Below are 25,361 nucleotides of genomic sequence, written 5' to 3'. Positions count from 1 at the left end.
TTAAATTGCTCTCTAGGTACAAAAAGTATCACAACACAGAATACAACTTTGAAAGAATGTTTTAAGGTTTGAATGGGGTCTGAAGGATAAAGGGATGTCCGAGCAGTGACAAATGTTCAACGGTTTCAAAGTGACAGAGGTTCCAACTCAGTTGGGTAATTCCTCCCATAGACTGCCATTCTATATTTTGATGTTTAAAAATTAATATAAAATTGCTGGAATATGCTAGAAAACAGACAAGTAATAGCACTCATCTGCTGAATGAGCTGCACAGTTTGTCATTTGAATGGGCAGCAGTTGAAAAGGTCCAAAAAACATATTGAATGTAGAATAATAAGAAGTAGCAGAATAATAAAGAGTGAGAAGAACAAAGTTATTATTAGTTATTATTATTATAAACAATTATTAGACAAGGGCATTTTTTTTATTAAAAAACACAATTCAACACATCCATAAATAATTCACCATCATCTTATCTCAGCTGTTTAAACTGTTTATACACTGTACAAAGTTATTTTGCAAAATTATTATATGTTACTGCTTTAGTTTTCAGACAAATGAGAAAAAAAACAAATATGAAAATCTTATAAGTCGATCTGCCAATAGCAATTAGATTGAAATTAGATGCACAATGGAGATAAAAAATAATACATTTGTCAGCAGTTTCAACACAATTAAGTACTTGGCTCAGCAGTCAGGGTTTATCTTGACAGAATTCACTTCGGTTCATAACGAGAATTCACTGACAAGAAGAAAAGTGTGCTAAAATGTTTATATATATATAAATGTATATATATAGTATAAATGTAAATGTATTCCAATTTCTGTTTGGTTAGTATTCCCAAATAGCAAAAGGATGTCCCTGAAATTTAAAGGCAATTAAAGTTTATCTTTGTCTTGAATGAACACACCCTTTGTGACTTATTCAGTATCCTTTTACTGATCCTGAATGATCCTGATTCTGAATATCGGGGCATACACCGCAGCCTGCACCTTTATCCAGGCACACGCTTGCAGATCAACAGAACACATGGTGTTGTTGGTCACACACTAGCGATAGTAGATCACTAGTAGATCATACCCGTGACAACTTGATGTTTCTAACGACAATAACAAAAAAAACACATGCTAGAAACAATAGAGAAAACTCTTGGTCCAAAGCATCAACAAAAATCTGTGTTTCCTTTCCTACAGCAAAAGAGATACTGTCTTATGACCTGGTAATTCCAAAATGTGAACTCAGGAAAACAGCTTTGTTTGGTTTGTTTCTATTGGAGTTTTGAAAGGGTTTGAAGAAACACCTTATCCCAGAGATATCTGTATGTATGAATGAATGCACTCTTTCAATCTAAGTTAAATTATGAACAGCAATCAAACAGATTTTTTTCAGTGACAGCACTGTGAAAGGGTCAGTCGGGAAATAAAGACACTGGGGTATCAGCCGTTTTTCATTTTAGATTTTGTTCCGATAGTCTGTAGATGCAATATTGTACTATGAGTGTCATCTACTGTAGTTTAATAATACTGAATGAATAAAAATTAAACTACTACAGAGTGTATTTTGTCAGATCAATATACCCAGATTTTGGCGATGAGTATTTTGGAGGTTTTTTGGTTGTTTTTATTCCACGGTTGAGAAGCAAAAGCATGTGACCAAAAAGTTTGTTTTACAGTGACAGTAATATATTTTGGTGCTGAATTAATTTTGAAGGTGCTACAACATGTTTTATTATTTGCCGAGTGTCAACATATCTGACCATCACAGACTTCACTGTCAACAGGAAAACCATTCACAGTGATGGTCTTTTGATTAACAGGGACACTGTTTTGGGAAAGACATGTTGATGTTGAATGCTTAAATGCAATTTTTCAATGTTTTGAGCAGCACAAAATAATTACATTCACCTCCAATGTACTCCAACAGATATCACTAGAAATTTGGGTGGACCTTGGAATCACAACAACCCGGATTGATTGTTTTTCTGCAATGCTCAAATATCCACTAGATGTCAGCAGAGAGATGTGCTTTATTCTACTGAAAGCCTCCAAGCATAAAAGTTGTAATTGTCTTGAGAGAAAAATAAATTGACAAACTTTTAAGAACTCTTAACAGAGTCATGTTAAGATATGATCAAATTGTAATGAAAACTGAACACTCTGGTCTATACTTGATGTTATACAATCTGAGAAAAAAAAGTTTTTTATTGTTTGATTGTGCGTAACCCCAAAATACGAATGTACTGATCACACTAATATCTGTGGGAATGTTGTCACAATTCTTTATTCATTCTGGCCCTTTCCATTTGCAGTGTTTGTCACTCTTCATAATTCAACCTTTAGTATGACTCAAATGAGGATCATCACTATCACTCAAAATGTTAAACAGACTACCTGAGTATCAAGAGGTACGCTAGAAATACTGTAAACCTTGATTATAAAGGTTCCCAAAGAAGAAAACTTGAGAACACGGTAGAAATTCCTGTGCTACACGAGTGTTTGTTTTTTTTAATTCTGCAGGTACTGCGGGTTCAGGCAGGTGCAACTTGAAAAGTTCAAATAAAAAAGTGAAATAAATAATATTCTTCATTGTAAAGTTGCAGTGCCATCTCAAAGGCAGGTTACTGTATGTCAGATCTTTCTAATTAGGCCAGACACAGATGGTCTGGACTAAACCAGAAAAATGAACAGAAAGTTTTTACATTAAGACAGGTTCACAATGCCATGTCCTAAGTGGTTTTCAAGGCTGTCTTGTCAAGGACTTCCTTGGTTGGTCCAAAGCCAGGTTTTTCTCCACAACCAGCGTTTCTTCTCTCTTTGTGTCTTCATGTACAGAAGAGTTGAGGCACTGTGAAGGCATCAGGTTAAGTTAGAAAACTCTCCAGAGTTCACCTCACCCTCTTCCCAAAAAAAACTTCGGATGTGGTTTCGATTTCTGGCCTCCAATTTAAAGATCTGAGGTTCAGAGGTTAGTTTCAGGTTTAAAATCACTGTTTCACAATGTGGAGTTCCACACTGTGGTATCCAAACTGCAGTTCTTCAGCTAGACAGGATCATGCTGATCTGTTTCCACTGTGCTTTTTCAGTTTTTTCATCCAGCCAGTGTCCATAGCTCGATGCTAGTGTTCAGTATATGGCAGTTTAATAGTGGTTAGGAGAGGATTGCGGGAACCCATCTGATCCCACATAGATTGTCCATGCTGGCCGAGCGCTTCCTGGCAGCTCTCCGCACGTCCTTGTACTTGTCATCACATAGCCTGGAAATAGCCTGAAGGGATGGCATAAAAAGGACTTTTATTGAAGGAAACAAGATTCCACTGCCATTTTCCTGTATTGTGCAATCATTATAATAACTCAAAGACAGTGTGTTTCAAATACAACAGTTTTTGTTCGCAATGATTCTTATTTTAGATTATTAACGCCACAATGTGTTGAATTTTTAATCTGATTCTAGCATCTTTCAAGTTATTCTAATGGTTTAAGATTTTGTGACACAGTCGTGGAGAAAATTAGTGTAGCCTGTCAACGGACGCTTCAGTTGGGGTTGAAATAACTCCTTGAGCACTACAATTGACCAAAAAAGGCCCCCTTCACCAGTAACAGCGGATTATCCATGAATCCCAGTTGTCTCTGGTGAAAGTTTGTAAAACTACCCGAGTTACTAGCTGAGTTATTTCAAACCCGGCTGAAGCGTCTGTTGACGGGTAAAAGACAAAAGTACTTGTACCTGTAGGTTTGATTTGTACTCATAGATTTGATTTAAAAGCTATAAACTTGGGATTAATACACACAACTGAGTTCTGTGTGAACTTTTTTCACCCACAAACAGATAGATGTGTAACTGCAAACCTTTGTGCAAATCTTCTTTATGCACTCACACGTTTGAAATATTATTATTTGTGTACATCTTTTTCATTTGTTCACAAAATGTCATGCACAGCTGCAGATCTCCTTACGGATTCAAAAATCAAATCTATTTGTTCACATCATTTTTACGCATTCAAACATTTGAAACAAACAAACAGAACGTGTTTAGACATTCTCACATTCATACAAAATGTTTTCACACATTCAAATATGGTGATTACACAGCTACAAGACTTATGACCCTAATTTGAGCTCGTACTACAGCACCACAGGAGCTAAACTTTTCCAAAGAGAAAGTCCCTTTTTCACATTCCTGTTTAGATTTCCACTACATCTGCAGATCTGTGGGCAAATTAGTCTGATAACAGATTAAAAACCACGGTTTGTTTGAGACTACCAAGAAAAAAAAACGCAGTTATGATGTTGTTATTTGCAAGTTAATGTTGCAGGATTGTATATTTGATTGGATTTTGTAAAGGAACCATGCAGAAGTGAAAAGGGAAACTAAAAACACAAGAACACCTGTCCGCAAAGTAGCAATGAGCAGGTAATGAGAAACATTGTTATCTACAACAGTCTTTTTTGATGCTAAAATTAGGGGCTGCCGAAGTCAGATATTTTCAAATTTTAGACATAGTAAATAACGATACTGTAGTGCTGATGATGACTAAAGCAGAGCAAAAATGTTTGAAATTAATAGAAAACAACACAAAGACAGTAATAGTTCGGATGGATGAATTGCTGAATGGAAATGTCTAACCTCTAGCTTTTGGGCCTTGTCCCTGCTGAGTGGCTCCAGGGGGAAGCTGAGGTTGTTGGACTCTGAAAGTGATCGCAGGTCAAAGTAATACTTGGCGTAGACACTGGAGGGCACGTTGATGTTAAATTGCAGGAGCTCCAGAAACTGGCGCTCCAGCTCATTCCTGTTGGAGAGAAGGTTCATTCATGAAATCAGAGAATTTCTGCATCGCCTGAATAAATGGCTTTCTCCTTACACCCACACAACCTATGATAGCTACAGAAGATCAAAGCAAGTCCATGGTTTTATCTAGAAAATTTAACCGTTTTTTTACTTAGCTTTGTTAATTTCCAATTCCTTTATCTTGAAAGGTTTTAATGCAAAGCCAAAGTAGTCTAACATAAAATAAAACTGTAAGAAATAAAGAAAAGAGACATGCTCATATATCAGTTGTAGAAGATTGAGTGAGCAGACATTCCTCTTTTCTTCATTTTAAGTCCCATCCTGAATCACATTCATACTGTACACAGCTGCACACACAACTGGGAGCTGCACAGAGCAACCACAGTTTGCTGTTGGTCACTGAGCAGACTGCCTGGATGTCACGTGCTTGGCTCAAGGGCTCAACAATAGCTGGGCTCAGTGATTTTCATTTTCTTCCCTCATGTTTTTTTAGCCTATCTAGGGATTAATACCAATAAGTCATTGGTCAAAACCCAAGGCCAGAAAACCATCTCAAAGGATTCATTATCATCCTCCTTTTTTGTTCATGCTCTGATCTAATCCTGATATAAATCTTAATCCTAAACCAAAATCCCAAACTTAATGCAAAGCACATTTCTTGAGGTCAAAACAAGCTAAAATTAATTTTGAAGGTGTTAGTTCACCAAAAATATTAAGAAGAAAAATGCATTCGTATTCCACCAGACCCCCCTCCGTGTGGTCACTTACATGTCCTCCACTGTGATGTCCTTAAGAATCTGGCAGTAGTCGACGTTCCAGACAGCCTGGTCGTCCCAGACCTTCGAGGCCAGCAGGATGGCACCCAGAACGATTCTCTTCCAGTTCCCCGGACAGATGTCGATCTCTGCATACGTCAGGAGCCTCTCCAGGTAGACCTGCACAATCGCATGTCTCTCAAAACTGACCATATATACACTCCTGACTGAGGCAGCAGTAGGTGTGAAAGTAAGGCAGTAACACATCACTTAAAAAGACTAAAAAAAGACACTTTCAAAAGCCAAGCCAAGGCATCAGTTACAACAAGATGGACTAAATAGTTAGTATCACTCTATGGTGTCAAGAGGTATACGTTTACTCTTCATGTATGACATCCTACATTCATCAGTGATCTCTGAGACTCGCCAACACATCCAGACAACCTGGTATTTTGGATGTGCAGTTAACATCACCAATTTACACACATCCCTGGCTTGTCTCACCACATCAGGGTGCAATTTTCCCTGAGGGCTAAACAAAAGCTGCATGTGTTTGTGCGTGTGAGGCTACAGTTTAAGCCAGGTCCCCATTTTACCTCTTACAAAAGCTTTCTAAAGAAATCCTCATGATTCATGTTAAGAGTATAGATGTCTATGTTATGGTAGAGTGCATGTTTGACCTCCAGGAAATACTTTATTATATATATATTTTTTACTTTTTTCTTTATTACATAAGACAGGACCCTCACAATGTACATATAAGTATGGCTGTTTTGTGTTATGGTTGAGCATAAAGGAGGTTAAAAAGTCGTACCAGTGTGACGATGGCGCACTCAGCCGTGAGCTGAGCGGCACTGAACAACGTCCTGACGAACCGATAGATCTGCTTCTGCTCTGGGTCATGTTGGTCGTAGTCCAGCGGCACCTCAGATTTCTGACAGTACAGAGAAGAAGAGAGAGAAGGAATCAGAATCACAATCTGTTTAGTAGCCAAGTACACAAGCATATAAAGATTTGTCTTGGTGTTTGCTCTCACAAACTCAATATAGAAGAACAAAAATGTAATATATAATAAAATTAACAAAGTAGAACAAAAATTAAATTAAAAATCAAAAATTAAATGAAAAAAAGAGGTGAAGAGAGGAGAGGAAGACATATGGGGAAGGAAGACAGGAAGAAGACAGGTAGAATTAAGGTAAGAGGACATAAATGAGGATAATTCAAAAGAACAGTAACGCTAACTCATTACAATAAAACCCAATATTAACAAAATTAGCTACAACAGATGCAACAGATGTGCAAAAATAGACTGAGGGCACTAAATGTGCAAAACTGATGAAATTAGACATCTTACTGAAAGAGGGTGAAGCTTCTCATCAAAGATATCTAGGAGCATTCCTCCTTCTGTGTCTCTGGAACAAGACACAAAAGTTAAAAAGTTAATTTCACTGTATCGTTAAAGTATTTAGTATAAGACAAACTTAAAGGACCAGTGTGTAGGATTAGTGGCATCTAGTGATGACGTTGCAGATTGCAACCAACAGAATAGGTTACAAAAACAAACACTATGACCAAAAAAATGCAGTATGTGTTGTAGAACATCAGTGTTGTCGTCTTCTTCTTCTTCTTCTTCTATCATTATTATTATTATTATTATTATTATTATCTTACACTTTGGGTTTCACATAAAAAACCCTGCTATGCTTATTATCAGGTCCACTTACTGAAAGTCTTGCAAATGATTGAGAGTCCTCACCTGTTTTTTATATGATAATAAATTGCCAGAGCGACACTGTAAAGAGAAAATACATAACTATGTTTATATGAATGGCATTTTTTGACAGAGATGTCTGCAGATAATAATTCATTTATCTTCCTTTGTGACAGGGGTTTTCATTTTCTTGTTTTTACCATTTGATGGTATATTTTAGGTTGGGCTGGCTGACCGTGTTGTCATCTAGAAAGATGGTGGAGCAGGAGCTGTATTTCCGCCTCGTTGTTCCGTGCTACACACACACACACACACACACACACACACACACACACACACACGGAGTGACTGTTATTAGAGTGTACATGTTTTTGCCTGACCCACATAAAGCATGCCAGGGTGTCATGCACAGGGGGAATGAGGAGGCCTAAGAGTGTGACTTTATATTTTCAGCTTCTTTTGCACACACCATGTAGTTCATTCAAAATAAAACAGATGGCAGCTAATTTTGACTGAAAAATATGAAATCATGACCTTTAAGCATCCAAAAATATGATTTAAACAGTTCTTCAGAATTAAAATTTGTTGACACGTTAAAAGAAAACCTCACACTCACATTATTGATGAAGAGGCTCTTTCGTTTGTCACGCACTGCAAAAACAAAGACAGGTTTGTCAATGAATAAAATTTCTTGTGCACTATCAAAACACTGCAGTTGTGAACCAGTAACACACACTGTTATCACAAGAAACAAAACACACTTAACAGTTAACACACTTAACAATGTTAAATGCAAAACAAAAGCTTTTTATACACATTACGAAGTCACAGCTGAGGAAAGTGTTAGAAAGTAGAGAGAAACACCCAGAAAGTGTTTATAGACAGGATGAAGAGGCATTATTAGACCACTAGAGGGAGACAAAGTCACACTCAGGACTACTCACCATTCCTGCTTGGCACCTCTGAAAAAAGAGGAACCAAAAGACTCTCTTATGTTTACAGAATCACTGATTTTCATGATTATCAGTACTAAAAGAAGAATACACTGTACTTTTCAGCAATAGCAATCAACACTTTGATTATGTCATACATTTTATACAGACACATTTTGTGGTGAGACATAAAATTCAGATGCCCACTTAAATATTTTTATAATCAACAAAAACCATGAAAAGACCAAATTACATGCAGCATTATGATTCTTGAACTTTATTTGTTCGTTAACAGCTCCTTTCGTGCATGAAATGCAGCTTAAAGTGCTTTAAAACGTGTGGTGTTTTGGCAGGAGCTACTATAATTCAAGCCTTGGCTACAGAGACAAAACTTGTTAGTGGGATTAATTTACTGTTGCTTTGGTCTCTTTGGGGGATTAGTTGATTAAAAATAAAAAATAAAAAGATAAAATAATGCTAGCTTTATCCTTTAAAGCCACAAGGAACAGGAAGGATGAATCACCAACATGTGACTTTTTTTTTTCTCAAGACTTAATCTTGCAAATGACAAGCAATCTCTAATGTTTATGAGGAAAAAATTGTATTCTTTCATTTATCATGTCAGACATAAAAAAAAGATTACCCAATATGATGATGCAATACAGAAACTAATTTCCACATGTATATAATGCTAAGGCTTGAATTTAACAGGAAAAAGCATTAATCAGAGGTCGTTTCCCCTATTTCAACATCACAAAGTAAGTATTGTCTTGCTGTTTGTTCCCCAAGCCTTCTAAGGAAAATGATGATCTCATGCTGTTATGTTTATGACTCTTAGAAACATGTTAATATTTCCTCTGTCGCAGTATGACCGAACCCCACCACAAGATGCTGGAGTCCCATTCAGACGCCTCGGGGCAAATGCATAAATTAACAGACATCAGCTAGCCACAAAGAAACATGAGATCATAGAGTATTTCTCGGTGGAAAATCCCAAACTTTTTTTTTTTTTTCCAGAGCCTCATTATCTTAATTGCATGTGAGGATCTTGGTCAGTGTGTTCAGTGATAATCACAGTGCAGCATGTCAAACTAAGGCAAATGGGTCTTATTCAGACTCAGACAGACTAACTTTGTGACACTGATGGGTTTTAAATCTTGTTCTCATTCAAAGGACCATTTAAAACTGATAAATCAGTCAAACTCTATAAACCAGACCTACTCACCATCGTTCTGGGACTTGCTGAGGAATATGGTGCTGGCCCGCGGATGGTCTGATGGATTATACTCCATATTCAACTCTGTCAAAACACAAAGTGTATGTGTCACTTGATGAAATGGCAACAATAGCTAACGTCATTAATGTCCTTTCAGTGTAATTACAGTACAGCAACGGAAATTGTTTCTGTATTAAAAGGGCAATAAGTACAGTTTTTACTGTCCAACATACAAAATAACCACATTAGTCTGTAGACAGATGACAGAATTGTTGATCATTACCAATGACTTAATAATTTCCTCACATTTGAGATTTCAAAACTAGACCAATATGCAATAAAACAGCTTTATCAGGGATTTGAGGTTGTGCTCTAGTGACAGTGTGTCCACAGAATGATGGAGTTCATTAAGAAAACTGCTGATGTTTATTGCTCAATAATCCAAAAATTCAAATGATTGCATGCTTGAAAACATTTTAGCCATGCTAGCGGTTGAACTTTAGGGATGTTGGTTGGTTGGTTGGTCAGTTGGTCCACTACTTTGGTCCAGATTGAAATATCTCTAAATATTGGCTTGATTGCCATGAAATATGATCATCCCAAACAATGACTTCAGATGATTTTGGTGATCTCCTTTTCATCTTGCACCACTGGCAGCATGACATTTTTTGGTTTTACTATTGCATGAATTACAATGACATTTGGTGCAGACTTTCATGGTACCCACAAGATTAATTGTAAGGACATTTTAGAGAACATTATACCTGATAAAAATCAGCACAATAACATTTTCACTGTGAGCATGTATAGGCTACTGAAGTTAGTATATAGCTCAAAGCACCGCTGTGCTAAGTTCAGACTCACAGAGCTGCTATCCGCTGTACTGCTGGCTGTACATTCTTAGTCTTGTTATAATATAGAGTAAATAAAATAAATAAATATGTAGAATGCTAAAAGCAACGATAGTTAATAAATGATGAGTATGTTGTGTCCAAGCTAAACGTTTTCTGCAATCACGCGAGTTCTCTATTAAGCCTACAGTGCATCGTTCCATGTGTTCTCCCTTTGTGTAGCTGTATGCTTATTTTTTTGTTCCTCTGCACTCACAAACACATCCAAGCATGATTCATGTTCCCACCCAGAGCTAATCTGGACTACACTGTCGCCTGGAGGCATGAGCCACAGACTTGTGTGCGTTTGTGTATGCAGTGCATATTATAAAGCACGAGGGAAGCACTCTGAGAATATGCGCCCTCATCCTACATGCTATAAATTCTTTGTTTCCTTGCAGATGACAGTAGCGACCCTGAAAAGACACAACATTAATTATCTGAAAATCCTATTTTGTCTCTTCAGTGGTGGTCTTTTTTCACATCCAGCACCAAGCAAAACCACAACAAAACATGCTATGATGTTCAAAAAGAAAAGATCAAGTTTACAGTCAATGTTCAGGTTCTAGTTTGAGTGGATCTTTACTGTAAATCCTTGCAAGTTTTAGTCCAGAAACACAACATCTACCATGTTAAAAATCCTCAGTTTCTCTCATGTTTTTCTAATTAAGCCAAAAAAAAAAAGCACATTTTCCACTGAGATCTTGCTGACAAAGCAGCATAATTCTAAACAACAGCACAGTAGTCTTAGTATTTTGTGCTCATGCCCTGAACTCTGCATTTCAGTAGTCCAGTAGCGCTCTCCATCAAGTGAGACGCTTCCTAAGTGGCTGCCTTCGGTGAATTCAGCATTTAAAAAATGCCTGGCATGCAGTCCGCTCAGCCAAATGTTCTGACTCCTACGATATGACTGTTCCAGACCCAGATTAAGATCCAGGCTATTTGATTACAATGCAGTCGTTGGGAGAGCAGCACCGCCTGTCATCTGTCTCAATGACAACAGCTGTAGAATGACTGATTGTATTACTGTGTGACTGAATTACAATAAGAAGATGAATTAAAAAACTATTCCTTACTACACCTCTTGTAATTCTGCGGTTGTTACTTGATCATTGGCTAATGGCTCTGCAGCATGCTTCATGACTGTTTGGACCCACAAAACTCATTTGTCATAACAACATTTACAAAACTGCTTGTTTGATATTCTAAAAGAAACAATCTTCCTTATTAGTCTTAATTTTACAGATAAAATGCTTTTGTGCAACAGCAGAAACATGTTTTGTATATGAAAATATTATCAGAATGATGGATGACTACTTGCACAAAAAAAAACTGCAGGAATGATGGATGTTAGTTTGTTTTGGAGGAAGGAATTGTAGCTTTTTGAGAGGTGTTTCTAATATTTTGCCCGCCAGAAAAACTGATTATAAAATTCATGAAGGCAGGACTTATAACAGATCTGTTATGTAAGAGTGCATTAGTGTCAGCCTTTTGTACCTATAAACTGGTGTGTTAACTCTGGTTTGATGTTAGGAAGTAGTCCTATGAGACTTTCTGTAAGGCGACTCTGAGGACGCCTCCCTTAGCAGAAGTAGCATCTCGACACACCTGCAGGTGATGAGCTGATTGACGCTCATTATTGGTGAAAGGTTAGCCTAATGTATCATCAATAATGCCCATTTGGATCAGGTTCGTCAAACTCTGTGACCCCTCAATAATCCTGCAGTTTCCGAACATGTTGCTCGCTGTTTTCAGGAACACATACAGTACGTCTGATTAGTTGTGGCTGGAGGCTGCAGCCCACCAGGCTGAATGGACTGAGCTTGGATTAGACTTGTGTCGGTTTAGCACCTTATGCAACAGTAATCAGGAGTATCGCTCCGCCCGGCCGGTTTCAGCACATTCACATATTAAAGCTTAAACTGTAGCTGAGCTGATGTTCGATGTCTGCGTGTGTATTTGTGAGTTGGGATAACTATTACGGGTTTTACATTAAAAGAGAAACAAAACTGATTTCTGCTTGACTGCCCAAGAAGTATTTTGGTCTCACATTTTGAATCATAGACTCGGGTTGCACATGGAATCATGGAGCTTTTATAGTGAAAGTGTCTATTTTACACATGTAAATAACCTTGAAAAATTAATCCCAGTGGAGTTTGTTTCTGGCTACTTGTCATATCTACACTCACCGAGCACTTTATGAAGAACACCTGTGCAATCTAATGCAATCCAATAGAACAAGTCTGCCATAAATTCTATTTTTACAAACGTATACATTTTCAGTCTTTGTTGACATTGTCAGAGAGGTAATAATTCTGTTTTAGTGAGATCATAGCAGGTGGTGGTGGACTAATGGAATGCAAGTGTTCCTAATATTTTTCCTTCCTCATGTATGTTAATGGAGTGAACAAAGTATTAGTAATACTTTGGGTGTTTCTATGGTTACAGTCATGTTAAATGTACTTTTTGTTCTGTAGAACTGAAAGAAATCAGTTTGTACAAAAACAAAACTGAGCCATTACATCTTCTGAACAGATTGTTCAGTAAGTATTTCCCCCTTTCTCTACGTATCACTGTTTGGACGGTGACATTCTTCAGAAATGACAAAAAAAACATGACACTGTGAGGAATAATTTGACAGCTGCCACTGATGTGTCAAATATATGACACACATGTCAAACAAGAGTGTCAGTCTAAGGCTGCCAGTCACACACAGCTGACTTAGCTTTTATAGAAATAGAAACTAACTATGACACTTGTGTTAGTAATCTTTCTAGAAACTAAAAAAATAGCAGCAGCTAACGCCAGGCAGTTTTAATCAGTAAGCCTATATGACACTGGCAAGGTTAAAAAGGGTCAGTCTCATAAAACATCACAAGTCACAAATCCAAATGAACAAATATTATAAATATTATAAACAAACCAGTCTTTCATCAGGCCTGTAAATATCATGTCAACATGAAAATTCAAGGCGATTGGCGGCCTTGTATACAAAAAGTGATGCTTTTTTTCTTTATGTTGATATTAAGCAATACTGATTGGCAGATATTGCTGCTGCATCAGTACTACAATTAAATCCAGGCTGGTGGGTTTTACGCAGAAAAAGTAAAGAGATATTTTATTGTGAATTGCATCACACTCAAAGAAACACAGTGTATTTCAAAGTTTGTCTTGTTTTGGATGTCTGATTGTACACATATTGCCTTACGTGATCCGTGAAGCATTTTTAATTAACCTGATTGATAAAGCATTTCTGAATAAATCTGACAGGATCTGCACGTAATAAGCCTCCCAACTGGAATTCCCAGAATGCAAAGCAGCTGGTGTCGAGTGTTGATACGCGATATCTGCCACCTCAAGTAAACTTTAACGAAGAGTCGCGGTCGTTATCTGCACAGTGAAACGGGAGAAGATCGGCTAAACTATCAGCTGGCAAGCCCACCTGTCTGTCGCGCTGCTCTTACATAATGAATTAACAACAGGCACACCCTGCTCTTAACAGACCTATACCTAATTGCACTATAGAGTTCCCAACACTGTGTTTATTTCAGTTTCTTTTTCAAATTTGGATATTTACCTTGTTTTTTTTTAATTGTCACAAAATTTCTTGTACCAAAACCTAATAATGAGCATTTCCTCTGCTGTATGTTTTTATCCATATTTTCCCTCAAGGACACAGCAGCCAACAGAGCTGTTGAATGACAACACATTTGTAGATTTTGCAGCATTTTATGTGATTTGCATCAAGCATCTTGCTGTGTCAGTCTCTCAGAATAAGCTGCAGTATATACTTGAATGTGTCAGTCTCTGCTATCAGTTACCACAATATGTTCGTATGTTATATGTTTTTTTTACATCAGGTCTAACAACCAAAACATCCTTCAGGGTTTTGATAGATTTTGAGATTATAGAACAGAATATATCTTTATTGTCCACCAGGGTGGAAAATTGTCTTCAGCTCACCAAAGCATGAAAACACACTACACATGATTCTTACAAGATAGAAGCGGTAAATAAGCAGTTGAAAATTACCCTGTAATGAACTATAAAGGGTCCAATATTTTCTTAAATGGCCCAAAGGGTCAGATAGGACATAGAAGAAAAAAGACATTCTTCAAGTTGCAAGACTAAATGTGTCATCTTAAACCTTCTACAAGCAATGCTTTTGATTCTACCAATGAATCAGCCTATTTTAGCTAATTTTTTTTGGTCATGCAGCTGCTCATAGATTGCATGATTGAATCTCACAGTTCTCACCAACTCACCAGTTATAAAAGTGCCGTGCATGGAAAAAAAAACTCAGACAAGGCAAAGTTATCTGCTGACACCGAAATGGGAGAAAGGCGAAGTAAATGTCAAGCTGGTTAAAAAAATTAGACCTTCTAGCACCTAAAGAGGCAGATATTTTTCTCAAGAAACCAAAACCGAGCTAAAAAGGACCATGAATATTGGACTTATGTTCATCTGGTGGACAGAAACATGAATAAAATTGCTCTGCATGCTAGATATGTTGTGTTTCTGCTGTTCTACTAAGTTCTACTATTGATTTCCTCTACTGTATCTTGAATTAAAGTCACATATTGATTAAAAAATAATCGCTATTATTTTTAAATTTAAAGAAAAAAGGTTTTATTGTTCTTCTTTGTACTGCAGTTATTAGACTCCGGCTACTGGAATTATTTCCACCTCCACCACAGCTCTGCCTCTGCAAACAGTTTGAGTTACAACTATAGTGCGCGCCGATATGAATGTGATCCCGGTGTTATTGTTGCAGGCTGTGGTAGAATGAACCCTAATTCGCTCCCATGCAGTCAATGAACATGATGTTCACTGTTCAGTCATGCGTGTTAATCTCTGCTGGTTTCATCTTAGAGGAGAGTTTAGATTACTTTGAAATGTGCTACACCTGTAATGATATATATATAATATATATATTATAATATAATAATAATATACTGAGTTAAAAAAACTCTCAAATACAATATGAGTGTTTTTCATCTTTAATAGAAATGCAGTTGTTTCACTGCAAAATGCTCATTTCTAGCAATACTATTTTACAAAAATGATAAATGCTCCTCTGCTTATTAAGAATGGATGATAAGACCTGGAATCTACAAAAGATAAACTTTTTAAATATACATCTGTGCATGATATTTCTGTGTTGCTTCACTTCTAATATGTTTATTCTGATTAATTACAGTGTGACCAGTTAAACATTCTGAACTTCTAGTTAAACATCATTGGTTGTTGTCACTATTATCAATCGCAATCAGCATTCAGACAATTTATTTATTGAACATTGACGTAGGTTAAAATCTAGGTCAGTTAGAGATTAATAATGTTCATTAAAAATATCAGACTTATTGTTCAGCACTATTTCTAGTGTTTAACATTTGTTTTATCTTCATTATTATGTCACCCTTTAAACAAGAGACATTAGAGTTATTCTAACCCCCCTTCTACTGTGTCAACACACACATACACACTGAGCATAGGCCTTGAACGGTAGCGGGCCAAGCTTAAACACACAGTCCTGACCTACACACACACACACCTCATATTCCTGGGAGAGAAAGAGTTTGATGGGAAAGCAGAGATCACATACACATACAGTACTGCTGTACATCACATGGCTGCTTTACTGCTGCTTCTACTACAGCCTCTAATACTACCTACCACATAGTCTATGCTACAAGTAATCTTACTGCTAATATTACTACCTCTACCATGACTACTGCTGCAGTATTAATTCTACCTTACTACTGCTAGAAATTCTAACAATCACAGTAATGTCATTAAGAATATTCTTATCTGGATTCTATTATTTTGTTTAGTTTTATGTCTAGAATCTGCATTTTTAAAAGCTGCTTTATTTACTTAATTTAAAAGATTCTCTTCTTTTTAAGAACTATTTTAAAACATAAGCTGCGTGAAACTCGTTGACAGTGTTTTTGAACATTTTATGCATAAGGGGGGAATAACAAGGAATTCTTTATTATCACAATTTCTCCTTCAAAATTAAATATATTGTGAGCATATTACACTGTGAACCCCGTATGGTTTATTGCTGTTATCGTCGTTTTGCTAATTAAGACCTTCGGAAAATAGCTCCTTTCTAATCCTGAAGGAAACATAATCACTGGATTGATCAGCTATGTCCTCATTACACCAATTATACCCCTGATTGATTAGGTCTCAGCAAGCACAAGGTTGCTGAGAGATTCGTCAAGGAACTCATGTGGTCAATAATACTGCATGAAGCGATGTGCTTCTGTTCAAAAGGAGCTTTATGTTCACGATTCCCAGCATGAAAAGAACCAAACAGTTACAAATTTAAACTGTCTTTCATATTATTAAGTCAACCAAAGGTGTATTTTAAACATCTTTTGTTTCTGTTATCGCTTTCTTTTCATTTATTGAGAGGAATAAACATATTGGAGGGGTTTGTTTTTTTTCCTTTCACATCTTCCATCTTTTGACATTTGACAAGTACAGTATTAGCTCTGTTTGTTTGCCCCTTGAGTGACACTGGAGGGGAAGCGGAAATGTCAAAAAAGATGGGAAAAAACAAGAGCAGTGACAACCCTGACATACTGAAACAGAAAGATGTCAATGTGACACTGAATGTGCGCTTATAGCCAAACTGCAGTTAACCCTGGTTAGGAGGGGAATTACAAAGCCATGTTTAATGATGTATATTCAACTAGACACCACTGTGGTTCTGAGAGTGGTATAACATTGTCGGTAAGACACAGCCTGTATTCATTTAAATCAGATTGTCTTTTAAGTGTTTTCTGTCTCGACACCTCAAAGCCAATACGCCTTTCTGAAGTGATAATTAGTGGGATGAGATGGTCCTGGTGGGGACTGTGCAGTAAATTAGACACTCATTACTAGTCAATAAATCAACTAAGGAGCCTCTCCAGTGAATATCCTGACCCTGAAAGGAATAATTTATCACCAACAAAACACATATTCTCTAGTTTCCGTCCACTGATTTGAGTGTTTTACCACAATATTTCCAACTCTAACCCTTTAATAGAGTTGTTTCCTCCTTGCCAACAAGCTGAGCAAGTCATCTATTCCTGGTGAGACACATGACTGCTGCTGCTGCTGCTGCTGCTGGTTGAAAAACAGTATATATAAAGGACAACTATTATTCATGGATTAGTCAGATCCATCTTATTCTCACATACTCCCCTGCTCGCCCTTATTGCAATGCAGCACTCACCTGCAATCCCTCACTTACCACTAGTTGTCCCCAGTGTGTTTCCCATCCTAACACATAACCTGATCAGTCACCTGCCATTAGTTATCATGTCATCAGCCCAACCATATATATTCCCCAGCTAGCATTCATCTGCCTGTTTTTGATCTCTGTCTGCTTTGTTATCCGAGTCTGAAAACATTCTCTGCCAGATTTTACCGGTCAATCAATTTATTTGACACAATCATTTAAAAAAAAAAAAGCAGCAACAAAAAAAGCAAAAAACAGCAACAGAACATGTGAGAGGCAACCATCACAGTGCCTAAACTTTCCATGTAGCACTTAACATGTATGTAACATGCCTGTGTCAATAGATTAGTAAAATATGACAAGAGAAGAGAATGAATAAGAGGAAAAAAGGTGAAGGCAAGGTAAGATTCAATTATGTGGGATGTAACACACCAAATAAGATAGTATGTCTCTAAATTTGTATAATAACTGAGGCATTTTGAAGAAGAGAGAGCAACCAGACGGGGAAAGGAGGGTTAAAAGTTGTGAGAAACATGTAAATGAGAACATCGGTGAGAAATCGGTCTCATCTTTCCAACGTATGCCACCAAAGCTCCACCAATGAATGTTTATATATGCAAAGATAAACTCTGTGATTGTAGATATCACACTGTTATTTTAGAAGAGCTCTCAACTCAATAAATTGGAATAAATTTAAGTAACCCACCATGTTCATGCATTTACTGTACACATCAATAACAACATTTTAAAACAAACGTCAGAGCATTTGGACGTTTAATGGCTGTAGCATAAAATTATAACCCTCAGTATTTTATTACATTATATAGGCCTATGTGATGATTAACTTAATGGCCATTTTGGAGCAAAACAAACAAGGCGAATGCTAGCTATTAGCATCCACAGATATTAGCTCTAAAATAACATTTGAATTCAACATTAACCAAACTCTTAAACCAGTCCAAATGACCAACTGACAATCACAATACAAGCTTCACCAGACCAAACAATGTTGACTCTGAAACTGTGGAGGAGTCATTTTCCTTCCACAACTCCATGCACTGTACTTAAATAGAGGAGCATCAGCTGACGCACGATGCCTCGCTGAAACAACAGTCATCTTAAAAGAGGAGACACAGTGGGCTTTGTCAAAGAGAAGCAGATCATATGACAGCTTTGTCTCTCCGTCTCTCGCTCTCCATCCATCTTTCACCTCCAGGGTGGTTTGTGTCTCTCCATATACAGAACATCTCCTCTACCAGAACGTGTGCGTCATTTGGTTGAACGTTTTATTTTCCATTTCACAGCAGTTTACAACAACTTTAGTCTTGTTTTATTCTTGTATATAAAACAAAGTGGAAATCTGCAATTGGACATTGCCAAAGTCCTGAGGAACAGCTTTACAGCCCAATTACTAAATTATTTCACTATATAAATGTAAGTTACATTCACATATAGGCTCTTGTATAATGTATATAATGTTTATTAACACACTTGCCCAATATTTGTTGCAATGGCATTAGCCTAAAGTTTAAAAAATATCCTGTGATGGAGAACAAAAGGCTCAGCTCTATAATAATGCTCACTGGCATATAGAGCCCCAATAGCTCCAAAGGGTGATTAAACACGCTGATAAAAACTGTCTTTCCACAATAACTGCACCTCTCAGTGAAAATATGAGAGTAATGCAAAACAGCAACAGAAAAAACCCCTCATTCTCCCAAACTAAGCTCTTTCCTGAAACTGTAGCCAGCAGTTTAGCTCTGGACAGGCTTTAAGGCCCCCAGTCAGCTCAGAGCTTGAATGACGATGAAGTGATGGCGTTATGTAGTGAAGTGATTATCTGTTCTTAAAAACAGAGGGTGCTGGGAGGTCATTTTGGGACTCCGAGACTATAATCCCCCCAAGTGACATAATAAAGCACACAGAGACAGGCACAGCTGTCTGCTGTTGAGGAGTGACAGGAAAATGGCACCGTGAGTCTAACTGAACGTCCACGGATTATATTAAATATTTCATTTTCCATGGATGACAATACCAATACCAACGTAACACACAATTTCCCTACTGAGGTCATATAAGGTTTATCTCTGTTGATCTAGTTTTGATAGCAGTCTAGCATGGGTTAAAATGTCTGTTCTAATTGTTAATTACTTAAATAAAGCACCCGAACCATGTTTCCATGCAAGGCAAACAACAATTTTTGAATTCTACAAACTTTCCAGGTTTATCATGACTCATTGAACCCTGTAATCCTTTTTATGTGTGACAGCCTGTCCAAACGAGAAATAATAATTCCCTACTAAGCAGCTTGTAAGACTCTGATCCAACCTGAGGCACTACTCTGAGGACATCCTAACACAACTTTTGTGCATCGACACACTGTTTTCTAATTGCTGTCAGTTGCTGTCTCCTAGTTATTCACATCTCTGTGGTGGATGTGAATAACCAGGAGACAGCAACAGATCACTCATAGTTTTCCTACGGCTTCGTAAGTGAGAAACATGTCTTGCTCTAAATTATATTATCATATTAAATTAATGTAATGTTTATCAACTGTACATATACTGTATGTGGCTCAGTGGTTAGCATTAGCTTGAACACAAATGGGGCTTTTGGGGTTTAGTGCTGGAGTGACATATGAATTAATTGATAAGGCAATTTCCACAAAAAAAGGCAGTAGTTGTCACTTATCAAGTTAAAATGCCCAACAGTCACTGGTCCAAACTTCTCAAATATAGTTCTAGTTATAAAGTTGGGCTGCTTTTCTGTTTTATACTGTTGTAAATTGAATACTTTTGCATTTTGGACTATTGGTCAGAGAGAAACAACAATGTGAAGACATCAACATGCGTGTTTTTCACTATTTTTTGGGGTTTTTATCGACTGAACAACAAATCAAATAATTGAAAAACAACCCCATGTGCTCACTAATGGTCATCCTCTTGGCATCCTTTTGGCAGTGACACTGGTTAACCTGACTGCCATCAATTCCTGACGATCAATTCCCATTGCGTGCAAAATTCTAATGGGCTAAAAATCTAATTGTATCGCACCACAGTGCACTTCAACTGGAGCGTTACCAACTTTTTAATGCACAAAGTCCAGCCCATTCAATCAAGAACCAATAATGTCTCTGAAAGCAGGACGTCATACTTCTAAATTGAGGCGTTAATTCTTGGCAATCATCTCTCCCTGGAGGCTTCTCCTATCTGCTCCTCACAGCTGCCTCCCTGGGCTTTTCTTTGGAAGGGTGAAGAGTTTTTTTTTTCTGATGCTGCAGATCGTAATGAAGCTCACTAATCTCCATCATACTGTCTGTGAACTCATAACAGAGCCAACACATTAGACACGCTCTGGTTTCAATCACCGCACCACAGAAGCAGACGGCCCTCTCAGCACGAGTCGTCTTTATCCCTTTCAAGAAGAATAGGTTGACAGTCAATCATGTGTCTTTGGATCCTCTTCATGTCGCTTGTTTTCTTGTCTCTAACCAGAGCATCTGGACCAACAGTCATACAATATACGCATCTTATTAAGCTAATGATCCAAAATATTTTTAGAGAAAGAGAAAAAAAGACAAACATTTTCACTTTTCTACGTTTCCAGTGATATGACACCACTCCTGCCAGAGATACTGGAGCCATATTGGCAACATAAACACCAACTGTAATACGAGGTACTCCAGTTAATAGCATCCACAATTGGCATACAGTATCTAAATGTCATACACACATCAAGTTTACAAGACGAAATGACATCATTGATCAATGAACAGAAGGTCTCCTACTATGCTGAGTGCAATTAAAAGGATCTACTAATTTTGGCTTTTAACAGCAAAGTGCACCAGTGACTCTAATTGTGTGTAATCAGCACTGTGGGACAGTGAGACAGTGTCCAGTGTTCACTTCTTCTTGTATGACTAATAAAGAATTCAAGTACATTTGTAGAATTTGGTTCCAAATGACCCATAAAACCTTCCGTAAGTCTTTTCTCTATTACTGGGCTGGATTATTTCACACCTACTACGAGAGCCTGAAAGACTCTTCAAATATACTCGGCATGAACGAGGAATGGGCCAGAATAGCGAGCTAGTTGCTCACAAGCTGAAGATTTGACTGTAGACTTTGGCACACAGATTTGCAATGGCATGTTCATACTGGAGAACGACAAATTCAGGTTTTGCGGGGTCAATACCAATATAAAATTTGAGAATATTCTGTGTTTTTCTTATTGTCAACAAATTTCACTGGCAGAGCCAAAAAATAACAATGAATTGATTCTTCTTACAGGTTTTGTGTGTGTATCCAAAACCTGATATATCTTATTCCTCTGTGCTGTAGACCTCCGTTGTTGTTCAAAAACTATTAAAAACACATTGATGAGACACACAGCTGCACTAAGGAACATGTTCCTTGGCCCCTAAGAATATGGGCGCAGTAGTTTGCTTAGAAACGGCATGCATATTGAGTTTTGCCAAGTGATAATGCAGTTGTTTATGCAGGGTTTGGAAGCGTAGGCTATATTAACTGGTACTGAATTAATTAACTAGATCGTTTTAACTGCAGGATCATGGATACACATTGATTTGATTGATTGATTTTAATGTGCAATGTAGAAACACAAGGTTGCCCTGCTGTGTCGCATTGCCTCTGGTACAAAGAGGTATTTATTTTAATCATTTTTAAATAGTTTGTGCTTGTTTTTTTACACATAAAAAAATAGACCTGCTGTACAAAAATAGAGATGAGCCACATGACGCCTACACAGGTGTGCGGGACTTCCATGGTCAGTGTAGCAGCTGAGTTGATTATGATGGAAGCACTCTGCTACGGCACTGCATCCATGCCCAGTGTATTTTCGTCGTAATGGTGCAGACACAATGGATCCGTTGACAGATGTCAAGTTGACGGATCCCATTCATTTTCCATGGAGAGCCGGAGATCCGGCCGTGCAGCGCATGATGGAGACGGCACACCAAGTTGACGGACCGACCGCTGTATCTGAATTTGCATAATCATGACTTGACTTCAACTTTATGCAAATGAGGTCCATCATCATCAGCGCAACGCAGCCGGCTCACGAATCTCAAATAAAACTATCAAACTAGGCTGTGCTGATAAAATATGAATCAAGATTCTGTTACTGCATCGTCTATCATACCCATCAAATGTACGTTTAGCTGTAAAATGAGAAAGTTTGTGACGCAGCCGCCATGTTGAAAACAGCAGAGCAAAAACCAAGAACTGCCCAACTCGCAGTACGTCACCCACCAGCCAGAGCGTTCAGTGGTCCGGTATGTCCAGATGTGTTGTCGCAGGATTCGGTGTGTCTGCACCATAACAGAAACCCTATTTTCTCTACCGAGTAGCTTTCTGTACGGCAGACACAACTGAGCATGTGCAGGAATGCGGTTCAACAGTTCTTCAATTATGCGGTTCTTCTTACAGTGCTTGGTTAGCTTGTTGTGCTACATATCACAACCTCTTGACATTGTACATTGTAAATAACTTTAGTATACAGTCAAGAGATTGTGATAGGTAGCACAAAAAGCTAACCATATCCTTTAAACAAAAAAAGAATAACAACATATTGTGATAATTTGTGATTTTTGGTTTTGTGATGATTTGATTTTGTGGCACACAGACCCACAATTACATAATCATGTCACATCAAACAGATACTATATAGATAAACTAAGCCTTTATACAGCAACTATGGTAAAAAAGGAAGGAATAGATTTATCTTAACCAAAGAAACATACTAGTAAGCCAATCCACAATGCAGTTTAATTTAAATATCTACCTTTCTTTAGACTCACTAGTCAACTGACTTGTGTGATTATGTCGTTGGAGTTGGGAACAACAGATATCTAGGGCTGCCACAGATGCAGCCGACATGCTGCCGAAACCCAAGACAGAATGAGTCGATATGTTGATATGGTTAAAAGGTTTGGGTTCAGTTATTGTTGGTCTGATATCGGCAGATGGTGTATTCCGCCAAACAACATTTCAAATCATACAGCCGTGTGGAAAAAGTCTGCACACTTTCTGAAATCCAAAAAAATAGGTCTTGTACAGTTTCCGAGAAAATCCATTTATATGTAATGGTTAGCTGTTGGCTGAAAATAAGCAAGCCATTCAGTAGATACTTTCCAGTGTGAATGGGTCAATTGTAATGCATATTAGCATGTGTCAATGGAGGGGGCTGCGCTCCATAGTTGCAGTTTCTTTCATGCACAGGGTGAAAACAAAGAGCAGCACAAAGGAGTCTGCCCTCATGAACAGGATGTTGTCTGTAGCTCCATATTTCTCTGCAGGACACATGGGAGAGAAAATGCACACATGACTCTTCCATGTGCCCAGCCGCACTGATGGCTGATATATTTCGACCAATCACTCAATATTACTCAGGGGATGAGTGTGAAAAGAGGCAGCAGCTATTTCTCCAGGATATGAGAGAGTTGCAGATTTTATCGAGATCACCAAGGATTTTTTTTTTTTTTAAATGCCAGTAATATCTGATTTTGTAGGCTTTAGTGATCCTTTTATTATTTAAATGGTCTCCCCCTTTACAGGATTATAGGCTATATCTCTATAACATTATAGAGCTCTTAAAAGAGTACTCTAATCATTTGTCCTCTGGATTATTTCAAATTCTGCTCTAATTTCCAATCCAAAACACTTTTCCACTCTCATGTTCAATACCAATCTATTATTAGACACGTTTAATGGTCTTTAGAAACCACATATGACCATAAGTCAATACAATTTTCCAATAATATTACTGTGGCATTTCTTTTTGTCCCTGATGCTCCTATAATATTGTGTCTCAAAGTAGCCTCTCTCGCTCTGTATTGTGTTTTATGATATTGTTTCGTTGCATTTTTTATCTCCTAGTCACTATAAATTACCTAATATTCTTCTATAAACACAGAACACCATCAATCACATGATTACTAGATGACCTGACTGGGGTTTTTTGCTACTAATCGTCACATATATCATGCTGACAATATACATGAAAGACTAATAATGACTCTGGATAATGGGGGTATTTATTTATGGGGTTTTTTTTTACCGTCGACGTTCTCCCTGTCGCTGATGTGCTGCAGGTTGCATCCCGTCTCCTCCCTGCTCAGCTCCGACTCCTGGTGGTACGACTCCAGCCTGGAGTGGGCATTTCTGCGGAGCTTTGGGCTGGCAGAAACGCAGCAAGAGGTCGTGCTCCCCATCTTTCCCCTTTATCCACCCTGGAAGTAAGAGGTGTAGGCCTAAATGCACTATCCTTTTTTTTTTTTTTTGCTGAAAAGAGAGCTGAAACGATGGGTCACCAACCCCACCGAGCCCAGTCGGTCACCATAGATCACCAGAGCGCGTAGGGTGCATCCGTAGCGGAGCCCATGGATCCTGTCAATCGTCGGCGCCCACGGACGGGCTGTCACTTAGGGGTGAGTATATGTCACTTCCACCGGTAGTAGCAGATGTATGCAACGGACCGACCTGCCACCGCTATCCCAGGCATCGTTAAAGAGGACGCATCCTGCTCCAGGCTCCAGAGATGAACGGCGACGGGCACGGAGCGGTGTGAGGATCGGTGTTGTGGCTGGCTGTCAGGGCGATAGACCGTCAGGGAGGGCTGCAAATCCCGAGAAACGGTTCCGGTTCAAGTGGGTGGTTACAAATGAGTGAGCAGGGAGAGAGAGAGATAGAGCAGGGGTGGCAGAGCAGCTGACTTAATGATTTATCGCTGATAAGGCTGATTGATTTTTTATTATTATTAGCGTATAATAGGCTATAGTCTATTCGATGGGTTAATTTGGCAGCATACGTTTTTG

The 25,361-nt window shown here is 38.0% G+C and overlaps 1 protein-coding gene across 3 annotated transcripts; it reads right to left on the bottom strand.

The window, feature by feature from the left end:
- Window positions 1-359: 359 nt before the first annotated feature.
- Window positions 360-25,361, bottom strand: LOC137194601 (cyclin-Y-like). Of its 3 annotated transcripts, XM_067606656.1 has the most exons (12): window positions 24,894-25,359; window positions 24,605-24,776; window positions 9,410-9,484; window positions 8,197-8,214; window positions 7,869-7,903; window positions 7,453-7,547; window positions 7,298-7,333; window positions 6,896-6,953; window positions 6,356-6,475; window positions 5,555-5,721; window positions 4,625-4,787; window positions 360-3,265 (listed from the first exon to the last, which is right to left on the bottom strand). In XM_067606656.1, the coding sequence occupies exons 2-12, from the start codon at window positions 24,756-24,758 to the stop codon at window positions 3,149-3,151; spliced, it is 1,038 nt and encodes a 345-aa protein (XP_067462757.1). In that variant the 5' UTR covers window positions 24,759-24,776; window positions 24,894-25,359; the 3' UTR covers window positions 360-3,148. The 3 variants fall into 3 exon arrangements, with proteins under 3 accessions (XP_067462757.1, XP_067462756.1, XP_067462758.1); XM_067606655.1 differs by having other exon boundaries at window positions 24,605-25,359; XM_067606657.1 differs by lacking the exon at window positions 8,197-8,214 and having other exon boundaries at window positions 24,605-25,361.

The sequence above is a fragment of the Thunnus thynnus genome, chromosome 12, assembly GCF_963924715.1.
Source record: "Thunnus thynnus chromosome 12, fThuThy2.1, whole genome shotgun sequence".
Taxonomy (NCBI): Eukaryota; Metazoa; Chordata; class Actinopteri; order Scombriformes; family Scombridae; genus Thunnus; species Thunnus thynnus.
This window is presented reverse-complemented; position numbering and strand designations above follow the sequence as displayed.